Source organism: Magnolia sinica, chromosome 19 (genome assembly GCF_029962835.1).
Source record: "Magnolia sinica isolate HGM2019 chromosome 19, MsV1, whole genome shotgun sequence".
Lineage (NCBI taxonomy): Eukaryota > Viridiplantae > Streptophyta > Magnoliopsida > Magnoliales > Magnoliaceae > Magnolia > Magnolia sinica.
In genome coordinates, this window is record NC_080591.1 from 10100034 (window position 1) to 10125932 (window position 25899).

General features: G+C 40.2%; 2 protein-coding genes and 1 long non-coding RNA gene across 10 annotated transcripts in view; 2 read left to right on the forward strand and 1 right to left on the reverse strand.

The window, feature by feature from the left end:
- Positions 1–23806, forward strand: part of LOC131235696 (uncharacterized) — a 28791-nt gene extending 4985 nt beyond the window's left edge. The window contains exons 5-10 of one of the 8 annotated variants that reach the window (XR_009166245.1): positions 47–95; positions 2001–2098; positions 13099–13237; positions 14320–14494; positions 16244–16312; positions 23671–23806. Coding sequence is in view for 2 of the 8 variants with exons in the window: in XM_058232999.1 (XP_058088982.1) it covers positions 47–95; positions 2001–2098; positions 13099–13237; positions 14320–14478 (445 nt within the window). In the remaining 6 variants the exon portion in view is untranslated. Of the gene's footprint in view, positions 1–46; positions 96–2000; positions 2099–13098; positions 13238–14319; positions 15100–15845; positions 16155–16243; positions 16313–17880; positions 18075–23670 lie in introns of those variants that run through there. The other 7 variants (XR_009166242.1, XR_009166243.1, XR_009166244.1 and 4 more) reach the window with 7 other exon arrangements.
- Positions 2474–9035, reverse strand: LOC131235699 (uncharacterized). The gene is made up of 2 exons (XR_009166246.1): positions 8895–9035; positions 2474–2527 (listed from the first exon to the last, which is right to left on the reverse strand). It is a non-coding gene; the product is annotated as an uncharacterized LOC131235699 (long non-coding RNA).
- Positions 23429–25533, forward strand: LOC131235698 (MYB-like transcription factor EOBI). Its single transcript, XM_058233000.1, has 3 exons — positions 23429–23807; positions 23918–24047; positions 24870–25533. Exons 1-3 carry the CDS (start codon positions 23648–23650, stop codon positions 25492–25494), a joined length of 915 nt encoding a protein of 304 aa, XP_058088983.1. The 5' UTR covers positions 23429–23647; the 3' UTR covers positions 25495–25533.
- The last annotated feature ends 366 nt before the right edge of the window (positions 25534–25899 follow it).

The following is a 25899-nucleotide window of genomic DNA, read 5'->3' on the forward strand; positions in this document are numbered from 1 at the left end:
GAATGTGATTAATCTTCCCTAACGTGTGGTGTATTACTTTGTTTAGTGGGTTGGTATGGCGATATCTATTGTCGAAACCTATTGCTGCTTTCAAGGTATTTTTTATTTTTATTTTTTGTTTCTGTATTCTTTTTCAACAAATGTAGTGCCTGTAATTATTGTTCTCGTGCATGGATATAGTTCTAAAATCTAACTTTCTATGCAAGTAGTTCAATTCTTCCTAGCTAAAGATGTGCATTCGGTGTTTACTCATAACTGCGGTTATTGGTTTTAGATGCTGTTTTTTTTTTTTTTTCAGGAGAGGTTAGCTAGCATTGTTTTTGCTCACATCTAGCAATCCACTTAATCGTCATGATAGTGGCAAAACTTGGTCAGGTTGAGGGTCAACCCGAGCCCATCCCAACCTCAAGATGTTGCAACCCAAAACTCCTCAAGGTGCCTGACCTGAACCCAACCCAAAGTCCACTATACTCAATCCAACCCAACCTGACCTGATCCAACCCGTCCCTAATACATGTGATTATTCCCAATCCAACCCAACCTGATCTGAAGTTGCTCAGCATGAACCCTACTTGAACTCAAATCGAGTTGGCGTTTCTCAACTAGAACCCAACTCGAAGACCTTGACACCCCAAAAGTTGGGTTCTGATTTACCCAAACCAAGCTGCAGCCCTAAGTAACGATCATCTAGGGTGATTGGAACTGATAGCCTAGTGGACTACCATATGCACAAGCTGTGGCCTAAAATAACGGGCTATTGGCTATCTAAATTGTTGTATGAATGATGAGTTATGGAATGTTCCAAAATTTTGAGCAAGAAAATGTTCAATGGCCCACATTCAAGACGAGTAGGATTAATCAATGCGATATTGGGTTATAGCCTGTCCATGTGGTAGCTCACCAGATCAACGGTTCCAATCATATGTGCACGTTGGAGTGCTAGAATGAGTGAGAAGCCATCTCTATTACTAGTCGCAAGCAATGCTAGCAAACTTCCTTTCAGGAAGTAAGGCTTCTGTTGTAAGACTATCCATGTGCTTCCCAACAAGATGTTTCTCAATGTGTCATAAAAGTAAAATTTAGTAATCTTGTTACTCATGCTTAAATCTTTTAGATGCTAACTAGTTTATGGATTCCATATTCTTGTTTAAAGTTAAAACGATATGCAAGGGTATATTTGCACCAAATATCATGAAATTTCATGATACTTAATGATTAATCAGTTGAATTGGTGTGAAATTTTATTATACTTTATGAAATTTGGTGCAACCACACACACCCTAAACAATCAAATTAATTAATTAATTTTTTTTGAAAGAAATTGGTTAATGGATGTGGATGTGGGCCCCAGGCTCACTTAGATTTGTTTCTATGCTTGCTCTTTCATTAACAGTGGTTTAGGACATGATGAAAATTCTTGCTTTTGTTATTAAAGGCACTTTTATCATTATGAAAATTCATTAATTTAAAAGAGGGAGATTGGGGTCGTCACCCGTAATTTGGGTCACTCTCTTCTCCCAACCTTCTCTCCTTCTCTCTCCATCTTCTATTCTTTTCTCTCTTGCTCTATACTTTTACAATAACCATTGAATTAAATTGCAATTATTAATCTAATAAAGTGGACCTATCAAATTGCAATTACTTAGTAGTAATATTGAAGTACTACCTCCCCAAGTAGGACATGGAAGGAAGTTAACTGCAACATGGGTTCTCTTCCTCATTATAAGTAGTGGTGAATGCCATTACAATTTGTTAATTTCTTTGGTAAATGGGCAAAATAATAGTTCTCTCTTTGCTCACCATGTGGCTGTGTAACAATTTGTTCATTTCTTCTTATTTAAATTGATTGTTCACAATTCAATTTACTTGTGCATCGAAAAACAATGTAAGATTTTTGAAACCAGCTTCTCTAGTTATATGTGATTTTATTTCATTTGAGTTATAGATGAGGGAATTGGAACTTTATTCGTCCTTTTGTTGATTCCTGAACTCCTTACCAGGTGACACTCAGCTTGGCTGCAAAAGCTTTCATGACTTCCTTGCCACTATGCAAAGAAACATTTTTCTCGGCAGGAGTGGATGATCATATAGTCCAGCGGTTTGTATATAATGTTTTTCTTTATTCTCTCATCTAAATGTGTTATAGTATATATGGGCCTGCCATGGGTGAGAAATCTAATCTTGTGACCGGGTTTAAAAGTTTTGATAATGCTGGTACTCGAAGAGGTAGAACTACTAAACGAGGAGGTCGTGATGCAGGTCATGGGTGTTCTCGTGGTGTTGATAATGCTGTTGATTTTTACTTGGTACTTTATGGTAGACCACCACAAGGCCGCTCTGCTAATTTAGCTACCACAGATAAAGACTTTCTGAGTATCATTAGGGAAATGGCTCCATTGGCAAAGTCACTTGTGGTTCAACCAGTTGGGGATGTGGTCCTTTTTTTTTTCCTTTTTTTAATTTTATATATATATATAAAAAGAAGTGAATATGATGCTTTACCAAGGGACACCACCCAAAATAAGTCCTCTCCACCCAAAATAAAACCTGCATTTTCAAAGACGTTTATACTTCGAGAGTAGAAAACTGAGAGCGGAGAACTGAATGCACAACAAAGATCGTCCTCGCCAGTGGGGCGATTCCTCTACTGAAGGATTGAAGACAGCACTCGCAGATGGAGCTAGTCCATCTCATAGAGTGGGAGGATCGAAGAGCTCGGGATCTCTCCACGCTCTTGAAGTTGAGCTAGAGGAAGGGGAGATTCATGATGACCAGGGCTGGAAGCAAGTATCCCGTCAGCGTCCTCATCCACCTGCCCCGGCTAGGAAAAAGGTTTCTTTTCCAACTCTTTTCGTCAAAGGATATCCGGAAGGATGGTTCCCCATCAATATTTCAAGGGTCTTTGGGCGAGAGGGTGTAATCATGGATGTGGTAATGCCGCGTGATCACTCCACTGGATCCTATAGGGGATTTGCTCTGGTCAGAATGTCTTTTGAGATAGAGCTAGCTAGGGCGGTGGAAATGCTTCACGGCGTGAAATTTGCAGGCCGCCCCTCATTAGTTCAACGGGGGAGGTTCCCTAAAGGCCCCCCATAGCAGAGGAGAGAATCCGCTGCCACCATCACAAAGAAATACCGTCCGAAGTTTGCTGTTTCACAACCTGAGCGAGCGGAAGGGGTATCCTTCCGAGGCTCCCTCCTCCAGAAGAATCCTCCTCAGAACCTACAACCAGTACTACCTAATCCTCCCCAGATCACACAATCAGTAATCCCTAATCCTTCACCCAACCCTAAGCCCAACCTCATCATCGAAGAATCTTTAGTCCCAGACGCGAAGGGTGTAATTCGCATTAGCCACACCTCATTAAATAGGGCCCGGGAAGAACTCAAAGATACCATCGTCATCATCAGCAAAGGAGGGGCATCCATTTCCCAGGTGAAAGACTGGATTTCGGAAACTACTGGTTTCCACCCAGGAAATTATACTATTAAACCCGTGGGTTATAATGAGTTGTGGGTTAGAGTTTGCCCAGGCTTAAACTCTGAAATGCTGGTAATGGCAGGTCATCTACATTCTGGGGGTCCGATAGCGAAAGTTCTGAAATGGGAGGACTTCTCCATGTTTGGAAAAGAAAATGTCTGGGTTCAGGTGTGGGGCATCCCCATGGAAATATGGAATGACGAGTTTTTTTTATCTCTGTTGCGATTCTGTTAGGGTCATTTCTCGAGCTCGACGCTAAGACGAAGCTTGGAGAGGAGCTTACTGTCTTCAGAATGAGGGTGAGAGGGAGAAGGGTTCTCCGCTCCACCAACACATTCGGGTGATTGTCGACAACCGAACAATTGAATTACCGGCGATTAGAGAAGTTCCCGACAAAGTCTACCCTTGGTGGGTAGATATTTGGCGCGTTAGGGAAGGTCCTCCTTCGCCTTCGACGAACGAACCAGCAACGATGATCAAGGCCTGCACCAACCTCCCATGCTCCGGCGGACCACATATGTAGTCAGCTATCAGTGCTTCTGATCACATCGGGGACGGGGAGTTCATCGCAGCCATCCGTAGGACACGTGGCAGCAGCGAACGGACCCGATCTCCTTCTCCAGCAGATGATATCCTTCGGGAGTTGTTCTCGAGATCGCGGGGGGAGGAGATAGTTCCACGTGGCGTGCATGCTCTGATAGCGTGTACGATGCAAGATCGTCTGACAGATTTCTTTCCTCGTGAAGACACGTGCAGGAACTCGGGCACGACACCTTAGCAGCGACAGGCAGACGCTTAAAGTCGCCAGTCCTTCGACGACCACCTAGCAAGCAGCAACAGACACGTGGCCCGTGACATTAGCTCATCGAGCCCACCCCAGCGACACGTGTATCCTCGCCAGCGAGAGCCTGTCTCTCTCACTCCCCACGTGCCTCCTCAGCAATTCGGGTCCAGAAGCGGACCATGCCCTGTCAACTGATCTCCATTAACCAATTATCTCAGCTCCCCTTGCAATAACATCTAGCCCTCCATCTTCGTACCACAACATCTGCCTCAACAATTGAAATTGACCCGAATCCTCATCAGCGATCTGGAAAGCTCTCTCTCCTCTCATTTTTGTGGATAAGAGACTTCGCTGCGATTCGGGAGAAGAAGGTTCGGAGAACGATACGTCTAATTATTGTTTATTTGATCCTTTTCTCGCCCGCCCTCTCCGTGTTCTATCCCTGATCCTTCTAGGGATTCGTTAGACATGGGCCCTATTACGCTCTTCCAGGATAACCCCCCCGGGTGAAGTGATTATAGCAGAGCCTCTCCAGATTTGCGCGGACCTCCACCAACATGCTAACGAGGTCATGCTCTCGGACGACGACAGAGACGAGCTTCTAGGCAAAATGTTAAATAAGCGGTGGATCAGAGAAGCCATCACCCACGTGGGAAGAAAGCTAGGCCTCTCCTTCGGGGATAGGATGGAGGACTATGTGGCGTTGTTTCAATGTATTGAACGCAGAGGTCGACCCCTCTCAGAACCCTAAACCCTCTCGAAGCAAAATCCCCGATCTGGCAGCAGTCGTGAGATCCAACGTTTGATACCAAGCTCTGGGGTTAAATCAGCCTCTAAATCCAAGCACAGGAGGCAGGGTAATCGGGGCAGTATGGTTGCCTAATGAAGATTTTCTCTTGGAATGACAGGGGGGTGGGCTCCAAACAAAAAATAAGCCTCATTAAAGCCTCCGTTAGTAGGAAGAACCCAGATATTATATGCTTTCAGGAAACAAAGGTCCCAACTTTCAAAGATAGGCTCCTCGCTTCTTTGTGGAGAGCCCCTGACGCGAAATGGGTTGCCCTCGATGCATTTGGCATGTCCGGGGGTATACTGGTTGGGTGGAAGTTGTCTATTTGGGACCTACAATCCTCTTTGATAGGCTCCTTCTCAGTGTCCGTCATTCTTAAAGATAAGTTATCTAACTTTCAATGTCTTATTTCAGTAGTGTATGGCTCTTCCGTTGATTCGGGTAGATCTGAAGTTTGGGATAAGCTAACTTCTGTTAGGCACTCCTTCTCAGGTCCTTACTGCGTGGTGGGGGATTTCAACGTCACTAGGTTCCCGGAAGAACACTCCCGAAGTAGAAGAGTTTCTCCAGCTATGGGTCGATTCTCCGAATGGATTCAAACCCAAGAGCTTATTGACCTCCCGCTGATTGGGGCTAAATTCACTTGGACGAAAGGTAGAAGGGACCCCATCCAATCCAGACTGGACAGGTTCCTCATATCTCCGGACTGGATCGAGGCCTTCCCTTCTGTGATCCAAATAGCGCTCCCAAGGACCACGTTAGATCATTGCCCTCTGCTGCTGCTTATGGAAGACGATAATTGGGGGCCGAAACCATTTAGATTCAACTCCACATGGCTCAAAGTCGAAGGCCTTAGGCAGAAGATCTCAGAGTGGTGGGCGGGCTTCGAGGTGGAAGGTTTTACAGGTCATAGATTGATCTGTACGCTTAAACTTCTCAAGCTGAAGCTTAAGGAGTGGCTTCAGGAGGAGAATCGTATAAGAGAAGCTGAGTCGGAGGCTCTCCTTTCAGAGCTCAATCGTATCGACGCGGAAGCTGAAGGCAATCAACTCTCGACCAATGCTCTGAGCAGATGCATCCAAATCATTCAGTCGCTATTGACGAAAGCTCTGGAAGATGAGGTTGCTTGGAAGATTAAATTTAGAGCCAGGTGGGTTTCTGAGGGTGACAAAAACACAAAATATTTTCATAGCATAGCTAACATGCGTGCCCGGTCTAAGGCTATTGTCAGTATAAACGTGAATGGTGAGTGTATAGAAGACAAACATCTGATAGCTGATCTTGCTATTAACCACTTCAAAGCCCTACTTTCCTCTGAAGCTCGGATCAGACCACACCTCGACAACACCCTTTTCAGCAGGTTAGAGGCAGCTGATGTTGATCTTCTTGAAGCGGAATTCACTGAAGAAGAAATCAAGGTTGATGTCGCCTCCCTGGGAGGTGATAAAGCCTCGAGCCCTGATCGTTTCCCCATATCTTTCTTCCAATCTTTTTGGGACTTGATTAGTCAGGACGTTCTCCTCTTCTTTCAGGAATTCCACCAAAGAGGCAGACTGTCGAAAGGAATGGGCGCTACCTTCATCACTCTGATTCCTAAGGTGGCTGGAGCTTCTTCATTTTCAGATTTCAGACTAATTAGTCTAATCGGGGGCCTTTACAAAATTCTTGCCAAAGTCCTTTCCACTCGTCTTTCGAAAGTGATAGGAAACTTGATATCTCCTAACCAGAACACATTTATAAAAGGTTGACAGATAATAGATTGTTCGCTTATTGCAAATGAGGTTCTTCACTCGTGCCGATGGGCTGATAAGGAAGGAATTCTCTGTAACTTGGACATTGCCAAAGCTTATGATCATGTTGACTGGGGATTCCTCCAGTGTATGCTTTCCCGTATGGGTTTCGGGGCCAAATGGAGAAACTGGATCGATGCTTGTATTGGTTCGGCTCATTTTTTTGTCCTGCTAAATGGTTCCCCGAAGGGTTTCTTCAAAAGCTTGAGAGGTTTACGTCAAGGAGACCCCCTGTCTCCCCTCCTGTTTCTTATCATAGGTGAAGCCCTCTCCAGAATGATGTGTATGGGCCTGGAGGAAGGTGTTTTGAAAGGCATTTTCATGCCAGGCCTTCTCAAGCCCATTACCCACACTCAATTTGCAGACGACACCCTCATTTTCTTCGAAGCTGCTGAAGTCTACATTCTCAATCTTCGAACGACTCTTTTCTGCTTTGAGGCGGTTTCTGGGCTTCGAATCAATTTGGCCAAGTCCAAATTATTTGGGATCAACATCAGCGCTGAGAGACTCCAAGGATTTGCGGACTGTCTTGGGTGCTCAGCAGGTTCCTTACCCTCCACTTTTGTTGGCCTTCCCCTCTCTATAGGCCCCCCTCCTAAAATGATGTGGGATTCCATTGTTAGTAGATTCTAGAAATTTCTAGCCAGATGGAAGTACCGATATCTATCCTTGGGAGGTCGTCTCACCCCGATCAACGCGGCCTTGTCCAACCTGCCGCTTTATTTTATGTCGCTTTTTAGATGTCCCACAGCTGTCCTAAAGACCATTGATATCATCAGAAGAGATTTCCTTTGGTTCGGGAAGGAGAATCAGAGCAACATCATCTCCTCGAGTGGAAGGATGTTTGCAAGATCTTCCGTGAAGGTGGGGCTAATGTCAAAGATTTGAGAAGAATGAACACAGCGCTATTAGGTAAATGGACTTGGAGGCTTGGCACGGAACCTGAAGCGCTTTGGTCTTCTATCATTAAAGGGAAATACGGTTCTTCCTTAGGGGGCTGGTGGTCTAAGGACTCTTCGGCCTATCGGGCGTCCCACATTTGGAAAGGGATCCTAAAGGTTAAACAGGCAGTCATCAACAATATCAGCTTCAAGCTGGGAAGTGGGGTAGCTATTTGCTTTTGGGAAGACATATGGGTAGTTGAATCCAAGCTGAAGGACCGATTCCCAAACATTTTCCGCTTGGCTCCAATCAAGAACATCTTCATCTCAGATTGCTACACTTATACGGATGCCAAAATTGTTTGGGATGTAAGAAGTGTTAGAAATCTCAGAGAAAGTGAGATCGCTGTGTACGTGGAATTACTCGAATGCATTTCCAAGTCTATGCCGCTGATTTCTGAGCCTGATAAGCTCATATGGAGGATAGATAAGTCCGGTCGCTTCACGGTCAGATCTCTATATTCCTCTTTATCCCTTCCTTCATCTCCCCTGATCTCAGCCTCTCCTTTCATCTGGAGATATCCGGCCCCCCCTAAATACATTTGTTTTGCTTGGTTGGTGGACCGCAATAGAATCCTAACTATCGACAACCTCCGGAAAAGAGGTATGCAGCTGATTAATGTCTGCCTTTGTTGTATGCAAGATGCGGAATCGGTGGACCATCTTTTGGTGCATTGCCTCTTCATCCGTCAAATCTGGAAAGATTTTAGCCAGTGGTTCAACCTATCCTGGTGCAGCCTTGAGTCGGCCCATAACTTCCTTTCCTCTTGGCACGGCTGGAAGCTTGGAAAACCCAAAAGAATCATTTGGAGACTGGCCATCCTGGCTATTTCGTGGTCGGTCTGGTTAGAAAGAAATGACAGATGCTTTAATGATAGGTCGTCTTCTACCTCTGTGATTGGAGCCAGAGCCAAAAGGCTGTTGGTTGAATGGGCTGCCGATGTAAAAGATTTGAAAGGCTATATGACCTTTGCTTCCTAGGTTGCTAGTTTTTCTGTTTCCAGTTCTGCTATCTCAGCAGTACTGTTTTTCTTCTTGTTTTCGCTTGTATTCTCTCTTTTCCTTTTTAATATATTTTCTTTGTTGCTTCTTAAAAAAAAAAAAATTACCTCTCCACCTAAAGAAACTCAGAACCTTGATTGAAGAAGATTGTCGAGCAAAATCTTCTCTTAGGTCTCCCAAAAAAAGGGCCGCAAGTCTCAAAGCTTCAAAGAAAGCTTCACCCACAATTCGAACCCCACCACAAATCTCAAATACCTTAAAAAATGTCTAGCTGCAGGTCTCCCCCTCTCGAATCAAATCAGATCAGTGGGTAAAAAACACCCACAACCTTTAAAACAAGATGAAATATATGTAAAAAAGAAGAACAAAAAGAATAAAGAAGAAAAGAGGAAAAAGAAATATGCTTTGAAGGAGAAAGATCAAGAGAGGAAGGAACAAAGAAAAAAAACCCTAAGAACAATCCCTAGGCTCTGATACCATTCAAAGTAGAAAAGCTTTGAAAGAAATGAAAAACCAATAGGCTTGGACATCCAACCCTATTTTATTTATTAGAAAATTTTACAAATTACATAAAATACCCCTAAGCAAAAGGGCAAAATTGAAAATAGGAAAAAAATCTAAGAAATAAATTTTGTCATTACATGATGGTATTAAAGAATAGTTACATTATGTCTGTGTCGGCTGTTACAGAAAAGAAACGGTCATCCCCGTTATGCAATATGGGGGTGAATATGTCCGTTATGAAAAAAGGGCCTTCTTGGCATTGTTATGGGCCCAATACGGAGTTATTTGCCAATACAACCATAAAAGGCTCATTTTGAAAGTTTTTATGGTCAAAATTTCTCTTGTTTTTCCACTTCTTTACTCATTTCAACCATGAAGGAAGCTTAGGAGCTAATTTTAAACTAGATGGCCTATTTTGTGGATCGAAACACAAAATTTGAGTGGGATTCGATGAACCAAAACAGAGTTGACCATTTTGGGAAATATCTATAAAAGGGGCAAACCATTATTTTATTATTATTTTATTTTCCATCTTTTTTATTATTATTGTATTTATGTGTAACGGGCCCTAAACCACCAAATCATGCTTGATTTCTGTTTGGTCAAGGCTTATGGTCCACTTTCAGCATGTCAAGTTGACACAACCTGACAGAGCATTCTTACCGAAGTATAGAAACATTACACCATCAAATACATGTCAAAAACTAAAAAAATAAAACATATTTGGGATCCTCATATTTTTTTAGAATTTGCCAATAAATTTTGAGACTTTTCCTCCAAAAAAATGGCCGTTACAGGGCAATATTGACTGGTTTGGCCCTAGTATCAGCCAACATGGCCCGTATCGTATTGGCACAAGCTAGGTGATATGTCGGCAAATCCTTATGTAATAGCTTGTTACATCTATAAGGTTATGATTGGACATACAACTGAATTGAATTGTTAAATTTTAGTTCAATCAGTAGGGAATGGTGACATTGCAAGGACATTTCTGAGAATTCACAATGAGGAAGTAGCCCTCATGTTGCAGCTTCATTCCTTTCAAGTCTGGCTTGAAAGTAAAAAAATTGCTATTTGGAGCCTGTTCCGTATAAATACTATATGTGAAGGAATTCAGTTTGGTAATTTAACTTGATGGAACTAATTATTGTCATTCAATTCAATAGTGCATCCAAATGCTGCCTCTATGACTAATTTTGGCCAGCATCCCCCAGTTTCATTGCTGTGACCAGTTAGCTGTACACATCATCTATCTTTATCATATGATGGTAGTTTTTTTTTTTTTTTTTTCCTTTTCAAGCTGACCAGTTTACTGGGCATGTCCATAATGAGCTTTGCTAATATCCAGCATACGTCTATAATGAGTTGTTAGCACCTATTTGTTCATGCATGCTAAAGCTAATACTGGTTGTGATTCTCTATCTGTCTCACACCATCAGATTTTAATGAGCAGGTGAGAACAGATAATGAAGTAGAGATGTCCACATGGTGGCAAATTATTTGACTTGGAAAGTGATCTTCACCAAAGACCAATGTATAGGGTGTTGAACATGTTGACATATGACACCACATACACCTACATTCATACACATTAAAATATTAAAAATGGTGCATGGCTATTATTTGGATGGTAAAGCCACAATAAAGCAAGAACACAGAGAACTGCTTAGAAATTAGCAAAACAGTAGAAAAAGCAACACTCCTTTCTGGGAAACATGGTCGAATCTTATGAAGAATCTGTTCCTCTGCCATTTGGAGAAGGAAATAATGCACTATTTGGTGAGGAAGTAGCCCATTGTCAAAGTTGAAGAAGATGATCTGGAACAATGTTGTCAACCATCCATGTTAGGAAGGAGTTTTAGGTCTATAGGTGCCCAAATTTTAGTTGAAACTGGGAGGTAGTCTAGAGGTCTATAGGTGTCAAAGTTAAAGAAGATGATCTGGAACAATGTTGCCACCATGATGTAAAGAACTCTGGTTGGTTCTTTCTTTATTTTATTTTTTTAGGGGCAACACTGGTTGGTTTTTTTTTTTTTTTTTTTTTTCTTTTTGAAAGGTCTGGTTGGTTCTTACCTTTTCCTAAAAAAAGAAAAGAAAAGAAAAAACTTCGGTTTGTTCTCGCAAACTCAACGTTGATGAGAGTTCGAGCTGGGATCTATGACTTCTTAAGTACAATATGAAATTTGATGGAAGCTCTGTGAGAAAATGGTTCAAAATATGGTCCAATATGACTTGGTTCACACTATCACTTGAGTTGTATTGGTGTACAGAGGGAAGGAGGAAGCCACTAATGGGAGAAGTAGGATTTTTTGATCGGTGTCATGTTCAGGCTATGCTCTATCAACCGTTGGATAATTTAGGTTAACATATGAGCATCTAGGTGGACAATTGAGATGAAAGATTAAAGACTTCGAAAGAATGAATGGGGAGATAAGAAGAAGGAAAAAATGAAGAGAATGGGGAAAATGAAAAGAGTGAATTCTTTCTCACGTCTTCCCCTTATTTTATTTGAAAGTCTTTTCATAAGAAAATGACAGAAATACCCTCACTCACATGTACACATACTAACTTAAACAAATACGCACAAAATACCCTTACAGCTCACACGAGTTGATGGATTGCCTCTGTTAAATAAATGCTCCAGTTACCCTACTCCATAATTGATGCATTGCCTCATGGATTGCCCTTTATAAATAAACACTCCAACCACTCCCATGGCTGAGTTTATTACAGTATTCTCAAGTCCTGAGTTCCTAGAAGGGGGTACATTTTGGTGATCCAAGTCTATTAATCTGAACCATGTCCAAAAAATGTCTCTGGTTGAACAATCATTACCCTTTTATGGCTAGGATCTTCCAATATGGGAAGATGTTGGTGCGTGTTCTATCCACTGGATGGATGGACTGGTTCACAGAACCGTGGGTTGGTTCCCTTGCAGGAACCCAAAAACCTCAAATGGGTGCATAGTCTGTCCATGAGGGAGATGCGCATAGGGGAAAATTTTCCCTATATATATATATGTATATGCATATTTCATTGTCATTGTAATTTAGTTTATGGAGAGATGCTCCAATGCTCTTAGAGCAATGTGAGTTATAGTGCTCCTAGTTGTATTGGGACGCTTAGTCCTGTCCATTGATCTAGACTCTTCATTATGCCTACCACATATTTCATGGTCTATCATGAAAACATCAAAATAATCTGACAAATTTTAACCATTTGATCAATGGCCTTAAACATGACGATCAAGATCATTTACCCAAAAATAGGTCCAATTAACATTCCGATCCATCTATTTTCTAGGGGCCATCTTGGATTGCTTATGATTCTAAAGGATCACTTGTTAGGCAATCATAACCATTCCATCCATGGATTTGAAAAGGACGGCTATAGAAAATAAGGTCAGGTTAAGGATGAATTAGATCATCTGATCAGTGTGATTTATGCATGGTAGCCAAGAAATGTGTTCTTACTTAATGGACAGTTCCGATTGATCGATTGGACTGTCCAAGTGAACCGATTCAAGTAGGAGCAGTATAACTTATGGTGCGGAGAGCACAGAGCATTTTCTACTTTATGTTTAATGTTTTTATTTTATTTGTGAAATACAGCTGTAGGTTTATGCATAATGTTCTTTTAGTATATAACTGTAATAAGTTATTTACTTCCATACAAATGTAGCTTAAGAACATTGAGCGGATCTTTCTGTTGGTTTTCCTTCATCTATCACATGAAATCATGTGGTGCATTCTGAACCTAAAAGCTTGGTATTTTTAATTTTTTAATTTTTTTCTGGTCTTGTTGCAGTTATCAGGAGCTAATGAAAGAAAGTTCAAGGATGCCGCTCTTTGATTTGAAGAAGCTTAATGCAATGCTGCCTCCTCCTTCAGTGCCAAAAGATTTTGTGGAAATACTCATAATGGGAGCAAGTGATGACTTTATAGTGGTTAGTATTGATTTCTTGTGTTAAGTCAAACTCAAGAGTTTGCTAAATCATTATTTCTCTGTCTGAGATGTCTTAACAAAGCAAGTTAATCTAGGAGTTCAGGATAAGAAAGTATATAGATGTATCTAGTCTTATAGACACCCTTCTTCTTTTGATAGGCTACAGGCTCTCTTCTATTCACACCCTAACACGTGCACTCATGCTAACATATGTGAGATGCAAGCCACTGATCATGAGCAAGGTATTCTGTAACGGTTACGATATGAGCTGTAAGGGTCTTTACGGCCCTCGTAAGTAACGGCCGTTACGGTCTCTCTCTCTCTCTGGTGTGTGTGTGTGTGTGTGTGTGTGTGTGTGTGTGTGTGTGTGTGTGTGTGTGTTATTTTATTTTATTTATTTTTTAAATTTTAAAAAATTGAAAAACCTGTATTGGCCTTGTAATGGACTGTTATGGGGGGCGTAACAGGCCATTACAGCCTTTACAGGGGGTGTAATGGGCTGTTACGGGAGCTGTACCGGCTGTTACGGGTCATTCGTTCCGTAATGGCTATTATGACCCTGTGAAACAGCCTTTACGGACCGTGATCATGAGGGTCCCATCTTGTAGATGTCATCACCAAAAGATGGGTTGGTCTATAGTATATATAGTAACGCTAGTGACAAGCACCTGATGGGAACGCATGGCAAATGAGTACAACATTCATACCACTTATCTGCTGGTCTCTTTATGGAGGAGCCATAGCCTACAATCATGGCCAGCTGATCCTAACTATTTGATTGGAGGGACTTATGAGTGAAAAATAGATTGTTCAACAAAGAAGTCGACCAATGTTTCTCTATCAATGGCAAAAGTCTTCATTTGAACAGTTAGGATTGTCCAAGTGGTGTGGCTTTTGGTTGTGATCCACCCATGTTGCAACCTACCAGATGAATGGTACGGATGTTGTACATGTGCATTTACCCATGTAAGGTGAAATCACATGTAAGGTGTGTGCTATCACTGTCCCTTTTGTATATACTATTGTACTGAATGCAAGCATACATGGGCTGTTTGGCATAATTGAAAATTTACGATATTGTAGGATATGGAAGGCCTCAGTGAAACGGCCCGGTTTTATGGGGTGCCGCCAGTCTGCGTGGAAGGGGTTGCCCATGATATGATGCTTGATATGTCATGGGAGAAAGGAGCTCGGGTAATCTTATCGTGGCTAAACAAGTTAAATAAACAAGCTATGCAATGATTCTTTCAAGGTATTTGTTTCTCTATTTCAGCAAAATTCCCTTTGCTGGTTAATCTCGTGGTCTTTCTTATGTATGTGGAATATGAAAATATTGGTGGTTCTTGAAATGCATTACTAGCATGATGAGGTGGTATGATTTATTCTTCTGTATTAGCATTCCTTTTTAAAGGATTGTTTCTTGTTTGGGACACCATTTGAAACTGTAAACTAAGACAAAGTTGAATTTTGGTTGTGGGTTAAGTGAGCACAATTTCAAGGTGGGTGAAGATCTAACCGATGTTTTGGACCTGTGAAGTTACTGAATCTAAAAATCAGAAAGCTCCTTATGTGAATTAGGTATTATACACAAAAGATGGTTTTAAGACAATCATTGTGGTGGCTGTGGGTGGCGCGATAGGCATGCTAAGGTGCAATGTGAAGTGTTCATGTATTGGTGGGTTCCCTGCTATATTTTTCAGTCAACCACTTAAGTATGACTTTTCATGTATGTGTATGCTTCCTTAGTTTTACTGGCAACTCTACCTCTATGGCCCAACCTTGCTTGCCTGCTCTTTTGGGTGCCCATGTTTGTATTTTGTTTTTGTTTTTAATATACAATCCGTTATCTTTCAAAAAAAATAATAATAATAATGGGGGGACCATGTTGGCATGGGAGCAATATCAATGTGGGCATGTTTTAAGACTCGGATGAATCTGATGTGACTCGTCTGAATCGACTCAGACTCAGCCCAACCCAATCTGGTTTGATACCATGAGCCACCCCTGCTTGAGATCGAATGAGGTGGCCCAAGTTGCTGGTTCTTTTAACCATGAATGTGAACCTTTACCATGGCAGGTTCCAAGAGCCCGAGTACAATAGGAATGTTGATTTCTAGTGGGAAGCTGATCGTAGAGCTTTTGCTAATCTAGCATTTAAAAGCCAACCTGAAAATTGTTTAGAGAAAGGCTAAGATGATTATAATACATCAAAGGTTTGTTGTGATATGCACCTGTTTGGTTGTGTTAGATTGTGGTAATACTTGGGTCCAAATCCAACTGAGCAGGTTGGTACTTGAAGTCAGTGATGGTCTCCACTTCATCATCATCATCATCATAATTAATAATAATAATAATAATAATAATAATAATTATTATTATTATTATGAAGAGATGGACCCCACTTGTCAAACATATGATTATGGTTAGTAGCATGTGCGCTGCACTTGCGTTTATATGCTATGCAGTGGATGTGCTTTCCATGTCTTAGCCAAGAGTGTGTATACTCTGCAGTTTCACATGCAAAAGATGGTTCACGTTTTTTTAAATGTTTACAGTGAAATCTCTTCATGACAAACTCAACTCACCTTGGCATTGTTTTCCATATGCAGAAATATCTGGTACTTGTCGACTCTACTCGAGCATGAGTTTTGCCCACTCTGCACCATTCGAGCGGCTCACCTTTAATGATCAGAACCAGCCATGTGGCGGGTCCTACCATGGATGGGCCACCCTGCAAAAGTCACTCAACTGGATTATCCTAATCCTCCACAAACCTTTTTTTTTTTTTTTTTGTTGCTTCTACCACATATTTGCATGCGGCGTTGGTTCCTAATTGGGGTTCTGCTACCCTTATGATTTTTGCGTGGTTCATCAATGGTGGTGCCTGCAGGATGGACAGTTCCAGAGCTTTTTTATTATTATTATTTTTATTTATTTTTAATAGTATCAACCATCAAATCTTCTTGTTCTCTTGTTTGCAACAAATGATTGTAACACAAGTTAGCAGCAGGTGACAGTCTCAAAGACGATAGAAGTTCTACAAAGAACACAAGTTGATTGCCCACGAATTTAACAGGTAAACTGTGCCCCATCTTTCAAATGTATACATATTTTTTTCTGCTTTGGTGAAACCAAGTATCAGGAAGGAAAGGGGGGAAAAAAAAAAAAAAGCAGTACCAAATGGTTGGCACTGTACGACCAGGCCCGCCCACTTGATAGCCTCTATTTTCTTGTGGACCATGATGGGCAGCGCCATTCGAGGGGGCTACCACTTTTTCTGTATGATGAACCTGTCTCTATCTCATTCCTCTTACATGATATGCCTCCAATTTTATTTTATTTTTTCCCATTTTGTATCATCAATTTCCAAGTATATCTGAATATGTTGACACTAGTTTTGGAATTTGGGAAGATAACCAATCACCTACGGGCAAGGTACGAAAACTTGTAGTGCCTTACAAGTTTAAAAAGATTTGGTGAATCGGACTGACTCATCTGGTCTCGGGTAAGTTGAGGCCCTCTCGAGCATGGTCGGGGGCCACTCGTCTGGGTGACTCACGATGTTGAACTGGTCAGGTCCGACCAAGTCCAAGTTGAGTCTGACGAGTTGCATGGGATTCCGTCCATGTCTTAAAACCATGTACCGTACCATCTTTCCCACTAACATGCGACTTGCGTAGGACATCGGTGCCATGAAAAAGGTAGGCCCACCATGAAAACCACCTGGCACAAAAATCAGGCCAGTCTGCCCATTAGGTGGATCGAATAGTTCGAAACAATGGACGACCACAGGTGTGGCCCACCTACTGAGTGGATCGGCTTGATTTTCAAGAAGTTACTACCATTTATGGTACCATACATGGTTAAAATCCTCAACTCAGATCAACTCATCCAGTCTCGAGTTGAGTCAGGGCCCAGGGGTGACTTGTGGTGTTGAACTGGTTGGGTCTGACCAAGTCCGAGTCTTAAAACCATAGTACCATACCATCTTCCCTGCCAACATGCCACTTGGGTAGGACATCAGTACTACGAAAAAGGTAAGCCCACGATGAAGATCACCTAGCACATATCAGGCCAGGCTACTCATAAAGATGGACCAAACTAATCGAACCAATGGATGACGGCAGATGAGGACCACTTAGTGAGTGGATCGGCATGATTTTTGAAAGGGGCAATCATCATGAGGGGTTCAATTGCTTTCATGGTACTGATTTTCTAAACAAATGCTGTGTCAGTGTAAAGGATGGTAGGGTACCATTGCCTGCAGGTGATTGGTTCTCATTTGGAAAATAGGAAATTACTATTTTCCTAAAAGATTGATAGTAGAACAAGGTACCCCATGATGTAATGATGTTTGTAGTGGCCACTGCCTTTACCGTTATGTTACAGGTATGGGCCATAACGGCTGTTATGACCCATTTTTTTTCTCTGTCAAAAAAAAATATTTTGGCCCCCGTAACATAACCATTAGGGGCTATTTTTTTCATATTGGCCATTACGGCTGTTATGTCCTGTCATTTGTAATGGTTACCACTGTTACATTATGTAACAGCTGTAGGTGTTTTGGAAATACCTTGATGTATAAGGAATATGGTTTATTTTTGTATCTTGTCTTTAACCTTCTAAAACTAAAACCAAATGCAGAAATGAGAAAAGAGGGGAAAAGAAGGGAAAAGAAGGATATCTCTAACTAGAGAAATGCTTGAAAGTATAGACTCAGTGAATGATTTTTTATTTGAATATTGAGGAACTTTTATTTTGATCTTGTTTGCCTTGTGTTATGATTACAGTATATGACTTAGCTATATATTTTTATAACTTTTCTGTTGTTTTTGTTTACCAAATGTTTGTAGCTTTTTAAATCGATGCCTGTTTGGATGCAAGGTAAATACTGTGTTTTTCTTTACGGATTGTATTGTTAAGGGATTTGAATTCCAAAGAGTAGGCTGTTTGGTTCATCCCAAGAAATGGAAACATGTTAAAATCTACCCGGTCTCTGGCTTGAGATTGAATGGATTGGGCTACTCCATTCCAACTCGATCAGGCCATCGACTCTCAAGCTCGTGATGAAAGGGAATTGGGGCAACTCCAATAGAATTTGATCCGAACCACTAGTGCAAACAGGCCTTGAAACATGAGCTTAAGGCGTGTTTGGGTGCCACTAAAACTGCATTTCAATGCATTGTGCTCCCGGCAGGCGCTCACATCAGCCTCAATGCCTATTGATAGGGTATCAACGACTGGGATAAACCTAAGATTGTGGGCCATCCGGGGGTGAACAGTTTGGATTTCAGAGATGGTCAGTCAGTGCCTTGCTAACGCATTGCTGCTTTATATATATATATATATATATATATATATATATATATATATAGTAAGATGTATGGCACATACATCCGACTACGCCCTTATTAGCATTACTGTTCTTTGTTAGACTTGTGAATGCACAAATGGCATCTATAACGGCAGGTGGGGTCCATGGTTCACTTAATCAGAAATGTCCTAGATCGACGGTTATGACCCGTCGATAGTTTTGTCTTGGAAATGGATGGTTAAGAGAAAATCACAACAATCTACATTAAATGAATAATAGTGCAGAAGATTGGGTTAGGGTATTAAAATGAGTGAAATTTTGGGAAATGTTACAACCAAAATGGGATGTATTCACATGTACAGATTCTATGCAAAATGATACTCATTTGTACACATTTGAGAAATTGGGTTACTACTATTAATTTTCTTTTGATAACTGAAACCCATGTATGAATAATGCATTAAAACTTTATGGATTGATGGAGAGTAATCTCCACCGTTGGACCAATGTGCATGGCCACCGACCGCAAGCATGTTCCCAACCGTTCGATCAATCATAGCTTAAAATTTAAGGAAAAAAAATTCAACTGACGGCTATGATTGACTAACCAAAGTGATTCTTTTCAGAATCATAAGCAATCCATGACTGGTCCTGATCTACTTTTGTGTAAACAATCTTGACCATCCAGGTTAGAGGCTATTAAACAGATGTTTAACATTATCGCATTGGTGTGTTGTTTGCATGGTAGCCCATGCAATGTGTGTTAGATCTAATTAGTTGTCTAGATCAATGGATTGAATCTAACGGTCTAGATCAATGGATTGGACTGTTTAAATGTTCCAATGCAACGTGGAACACTATAACTTACATTGCTCCAAGAGCATTGGAGTATTTCTCTTATTTGTATATTACATATACTTTCTAAAGAATCCAATGCTCAGCACTGTAAGCTACAGTGCTACTATAACTTAGAGAGTCCGATCTATTGATGTGCTATCATGTAAGGATCGCACCATTCGGGCCAATATCAACCATTTGATCGATGGATGCCAATTTGGATGGTCAAGATTCTTTATGCAAAAATAGGTCCAATCAACAATCTATCACATCTGTTAGTTAGGACCAACCCTGGATTGCTTATAATTCGATCCAAACAATCAGTTTTGTTAGGTAATCATAGGCTCGGAAAAGGGATGGCGATTAGAAAATAACGTCGTATCAGGGATGATCAACCATATGATTAGTATTATTTTCTCTATGGTAGCCCCATGAAATGTGTCATTGACTCAACAGACGGTTCAGATCGATCGATTGGACTGTCGAAGTGAATTGATGTCGCTAGGAGCACTATAATTTATAGTGCAGCACGCACTGGAGCATTTCTCCTTTGTATATATCCATACCATGTAGGGTCACAATTCTAGTAGTAATACAAAAATGGGAAAGCTTGAATATTCAAAGGATGTGGAAGGGATTTGAAAAGAAAAGGGGTATTTTGGCCCATCAAATTGACGGTTGAGATCAATGGGCATGTGAATCTATTAAATGATTACTAAAGTTGATACTACGAATGTGTGTGGGAGAGAGATGAAAAAGAAAAGAAGAATCTATGAATGTGATGATAGTCATATCATCATTTCATCATACAATTATTGTAGGAATAAATGAAGTGATGGGATTTCACCATGTGAGAATGTAACTTTTGCCTTGAAATCATCTAATGACAAAAGCATCATCTGATGAGTGATGGAACTTTGGACCTTAAATGGCATCCCTTTCCTCCTTTTTCATGCAACCCAAGTACAGTCCACTCTCTCTCCCCACTTCAATAATTGATACTCCTTTCCCCCCTTCCCTTATCTAATAATAAAGAGAAAAGCTATGATATTCCAGCAAAGCATGACTCATCATTAGTGGGCCCTTAGAGATTAGTTATAAATTGCTTATTTGACATAAAGGTAATTCATATTAGATTGTCCAAATTATAGTCCTAGTTAAGATTATTTTGAAAAAAAACAAATTTCCTTTTATTTGATTATTTGACTAGTAAATTAGTGGACGTTTATTAGATGGTTTATCATCATTGTCATCTAAGCCTTATCATAATGAACTGGAGTTTTGTTGCATGAATGATTTTATGCCATTCCGTTATATTAAAGCCCATGACTTTAGTGAACATAGGTGATATAGAGTGGGTCAAAAATGCATTCTTAGCACAGTTAAACTCAAAGAAGCCCAGATGAAAATAGAAGTAGTTTGTCACAATTAGGCTTAGTCCTATGTTGGGCATGACATAACTAGGTCACGTGCATGTCTAGTTTTGACTTCTAAACAAATGTAAATTTTGATCCAAGCATTGTAAAAAAATACTCAACCTATTGATTTTTATGTAAGGATGCTTCCAAGGTCAATAAGTTGCAATGCTGGGTAATTTTAGAAAAATTTTACTAATTTTAGAAATTTTTGTTTTCTTCATACTTTCTTATTCTTTCAATTTTAGGGTTTTTGTTTTCTAGTTTTTTTTTTTTTTTTTTTTTTTGGGGGGGGACTGGAAATGATCTGATAAAGCTTATTTAGACTTTTTTATTTTTGGCAAATTAGGCTTTATGAGATATTTTACTGTTTCGGAAAATTTCTAAACAAATTAAGGTTTTGAGTCTTTCATATAAATGATGTAATCGAATAAATTTATTATTATTCAATAGCAAATATTCAAATTTTTTCTTTTACTTTTTGTGGATTTAAGGTTTTGATTATTTGAAGAAGACAGTGATATTTTTCTTGTCATTTCACACATTTTTCTGCGTTAATAGGTGATTAATTACAATCTTTTCTTACCATCTTTATCTATGTTACCTTGAGCCTTTTCTTTACTCTTTAAAAGCCTTCAACTTATAAAAACTTATTTCCTCTAATTAGTAAACCTTGTTCTTTGTTGCATATGATGAAACTAAGTTTGCTTTCCGTTGTCTTGTTTACCTATTGATGCTATTCTTAAATTCTTTCTAGTGCATTCATTTCTAATTTTGTCCTTGTTTAAATCATTCGTCCTTATCTTGGCGTCCTTATTTCAGCTACGCTTATTTATAGATATGTTATTCCTTACCTGTCCAATATTTTGCCCATAAAGCATGGTCAGTCATATAGTCATCTTATAAAAATTCCCTTTCCAGTTTAATAATAGATAATTAAAAATGAAAATTATTTGATGATTTAATTTCAATAAACAAGTGTCCATCAATTAAAGGCTAGGCTTAATCAACTAATTAGATTTTGGTACGATGGATCATTAACACCAGAGTTACACAATTTAGTTGGTTGAATTTGAGTTAATGTATACCACACGTTTTTTCATTGCCTGTGTATCATACCCAGCAAGAGTATCAAATAAATCCGTCTAATGATCTAGGACAAATTACATAGTAATACCATTGATGTGCACTGCCACGGTACACACGGTGTAGATAACTGTTCAAATATTGGGCCCCACTGCAAAAAAAAAAAAAAACTGCACCGAAAAGATGATCCTACCGGTTGGGTGTGGGGCCATTAAAATGATCTTATATTCTTTGGTCTTAGTTAAATGAAAAAAAGTGCATTAATCAGAGGTTAGAATCCTCCAACTGGCACAATTTTTGGACCTTCCAACATCTACTATGGGTCCAACGAATTGGACGGTCTGGAATGATGTACATGTATCATGCATACCAATCTACACCATAAAAATTCTGGGCCCCATGAAAGATGGACCACAGCCTGAAAATCACACCGTCGATCAATCTTCACCGTCCGATTTCATAAGCGGTCCAAATCCATTGAGCAAACTTAGCGCGATTTTCAGGCAATGGTGCATCCACTGCGGTCGCAGGATTCCAATGATCTAGATTGGTGTCCCTATCTGTAAATCTAATGGTTTGGATGCATTTATCTATATAGGAAAAAAAAGAAAATACTGCCGTATTTGTGCAGCTATACCGTACATCCTTTGAAATTGAAGTAGAGAGGTAGTGTTTTTGTTAGTCTAAAATGCCGCCAGACTAGAAATATCGCGCACGTTTGATTTGTATATTTATTAGTAGTAGTGATGTTTTTGGTCAGTCAAACACGTTTCATGTAAGAAAGAGAATCTAGAGAAAAAAAAAATCCAATTGCTTGAATCATCTTAATCCCCCACTAAACCCGGATTTCATTCATTTTCAAGAATCCACCTTTGTTCCATTTTGCTAGAAGGGTAAATAAAAAAAAGGAAGAAAAAAAGAAGAAGAAGAAGAGAAAAGTAATCCGTGGGGGCTATCCTTAGTATCTTGACCGTATAATTCGGCTACCGCCGGCAATCGGGACCGTTCTTTTGGTTGGTCCCGCTTTCAGAAATAGATCCTACCGGTTGGATGGTCCAGTGGGATGGATGGAGCGTTTAGGATCCTCAGCATCAATGAATTTAAAATTTTGCTTATTCTTCCATTTTCTTACTTGTGGGGCCTACAATTTGATGATCCAGACCGTTGATGCATTGAATCCCACATGGATAGTGGATGGTGAAAAACTGTAGGCTACTGATCAAATATTCTTTCCTCAATGTTCAGTTTGTATGCCACTAATCCAATGGTAGAGATCTTTGAATATGGGAGAATTTTTCGGCACCCACCATCCGCAATATGGCCCATTAGATCAACTGCCTTATCACTTATTTACGGAAGTGACGACATTTGGATCATATAATTCCTCAATAATATAAAAGCCAACATTTCACATTCTAAAAGAAATCTATCGATTAGACGGTGAGGATTGCCCAATGCTTAATTCCAATCGCTGAGAGTGGACCCCACACACAATCAGGTCCGAGGACCACAATTTTGAGTATTCCATAGACTAATCAATCCACCCTTCTTGTTCAAAGGCATGGAATACAAGGAATGAATGGATAGCTAGTCAGGTTTACTTTTTATCTAGTCTTTCAAATCTAATCCTGTTTTGGTTTTGGTGGGCGTCTATATATATATTGGGTTGTTACTCTTCTTGCTTGAACTTCTAAGGACTACCAAAACAATTCTACCTTTTTTGGGTTTTTGGGTCTTGAAAGCATTGAAATTCATACCAATGTCTACTACTGCTCCTACTAGTAAGAGAGGGTTCAAAGAAGAAGAAGAAGAAACTGAGCTTAGAAGGGGACCATGGACACTTGAAGAAGACTCTCTCCTCATTCAGTACATTACTTGTCATGGTGAAGGCCGTTGGAATCTATTAGCTAGATGTTCAGGTAAAATCTGACACACCCAATTCATATTTAGGTCGTTGGACATGTAATGGGTGGTGGATTTCAATCCTATCATGCTCTTCTTACATGGGTTCTGTTTGATTTTTATGTAGGATTGAAGAGAACTGGGAAGAGTTGTCGATTGAGATGGTTGAATTACTTGAAACCAGACGTGAAGCGCGGGAACCTAAGCCCCGAAGAACAGATCTTGATTCTTGAACTTCATTCTAAGTGGGGAAACAGGTAGTTTGATTCAAATCCATCTAAGCTATTTGATAATTTACATGTACTTACTCTATGGACGCATGAATGGTAGAACTGAGCATGGTGTGGCCCACATCGTAACTTTGACATGATCATCATCTGTTAATCATTTTCTATGGTTATGATTGTTGGGGATGCTAACTCAGCCTCAATCAGAGTTTAAGGCTTCTGTCACAAGTGGATTTCATATCCATGTTATCTAAAAATGTTGTGTTTCAAAAGCCATCTTATACAAAGGAGTGTGTAGTTAGGGATTAATTAAGAAAAGCCAGGAAATACTCTCAGATTGCCAAAGCTCTATGCAGTGGTCCTGTTTTATTTCAGCCCCAATCTTTGTGATCATTCACCTTCTTTAACACATGCACGCACACACGCACGCATGCATAAATAGCTTAGTGACACTTACTCCTTAGTGCTATTGTCATGGTTTTTTAGGGCAGCTTTCATTGCAATGGATAGGACCCATTGTAATGTTTCTCTTTAAATTACATTAGGGGCCTTGTCAACCATGCTTATAGAAAAGAAAAAAAAAAATGAAAAATAATTAGCCAGAATTCGAAACAGGAAGATGGTAGCAGCCGCCTTCCCAATATGAAAGACCTAACGCTTTAAGGACGCAATCAATTCAATCATATTAGTCTATTTCTAACACTTATGTGTCATTGGTAACTTTTTACATGGTATCAGAGTAGTATCTTATGCAATTTCTTTATTCATCTGTATTTAAAAACTTACATAACTATCTAATTATATTATATTTATTTATAAGTTTCTAAGGTTGTCTTTCTTGTGGTTTCCTAGGTGGTCTAGGATTGCACAGCATCTTCCAGGAAGAACAGACAACGAAATAAAGAACTATTGGAGGACGCGGGTGCAAAAACAAGCACGACAACTCAAGATTGACGCGAATAGCACAAGGTTTCGGGATACGATCCGCTGCTTTTGGATGCCAAGATTGCTTGAGAAGATGGGATCCTCATCAATCCAAGCATCTATCAACTCAACTCCTCTGTTCAACACAGCCCCACAAGCATCCTCACAAGAGTCCATCATCACAAGTGTACACAACACATCAAGCAATTCCAACCATTTTGACAAGTCCAGCTCAGAAGATTGCAGCCCAAGCATCTCCTCAGATTCCATGAACATCACCCAAATCCCTGAAATCTCAGAATTCCCAACAAGTCCTTCCCATGCATTTACCAACATGGACTACAGCCCATTTTTCAAGGGCTACTATGCTGACAGCAGCTATGACTTACAGGCCATAAACCCAACTGCCACATCAGCATCAAGCTTCAACTATCCAATCTCTGACTACCATGTGTCTGAGAGTAATTGGGTTGATGGTATGGAAGATGCTGGTCTATGGGACATGGATGAGTTGTGGCCAATTAGAAAACAGCTACAAGGGAGGCCCACCTAATGTCTCTCTCTCTCTCTCTCTCTCTCTCTCTCTCTCTCTCTCTCTTTTAATTTTAATTTTAAATCTTTGTCAAAAACCAACATCAAAGGAGGTTAGATACCCTTTACTTGTAATGCAATTCATTAATGTGGATTTCATTAAATGTATTAGTGTTAGTTTCAAAGTTGGAGACAGTAATTTGAACTCCAAACAACTTTCTTTGTTTTAATATGCATTTTTCAAGTGATGGAAAGGATGTGTTTGGAAGATGAACTTGTGGGTGTGTGTGTGGCATCAATTGCTCTTTTTGACTTTGGGTCCAATGCCAACTAAGAGGATCTTCTGTGGTCACTTTCATCTATCATCCTCTACCTGAGGACATGGCACAGTGTACTCAGCTTTATCTTCGTACAAGTGGGCCAGTAA

Excerpts from the sequence above, each read along its gene's own strand:
- LOC131235698 (XM_058233000.1), top strand. The coding sequence starts at position 23,648 with ATGTCTACTACTGCTCCTACTAGTAAGAGAGGGTTCAAAGAAGAAGAA. Across the intron at positions 23,808-23,917 it reads TCTATTAGCTAGATGTTCAG|GATTGAAGAGAACTGGGAAG; the intron begins GTAAAATCTGAC and ends ATTTTTATGTAG. Across the intron at positions 24,048-24,869 it reads CATTCTAAGTGGGGAAACAG|GTGGTCTAGGATTGCACAGC; the intron begins GTAGTTTGATTC and ends GTGGTTTCCTAG.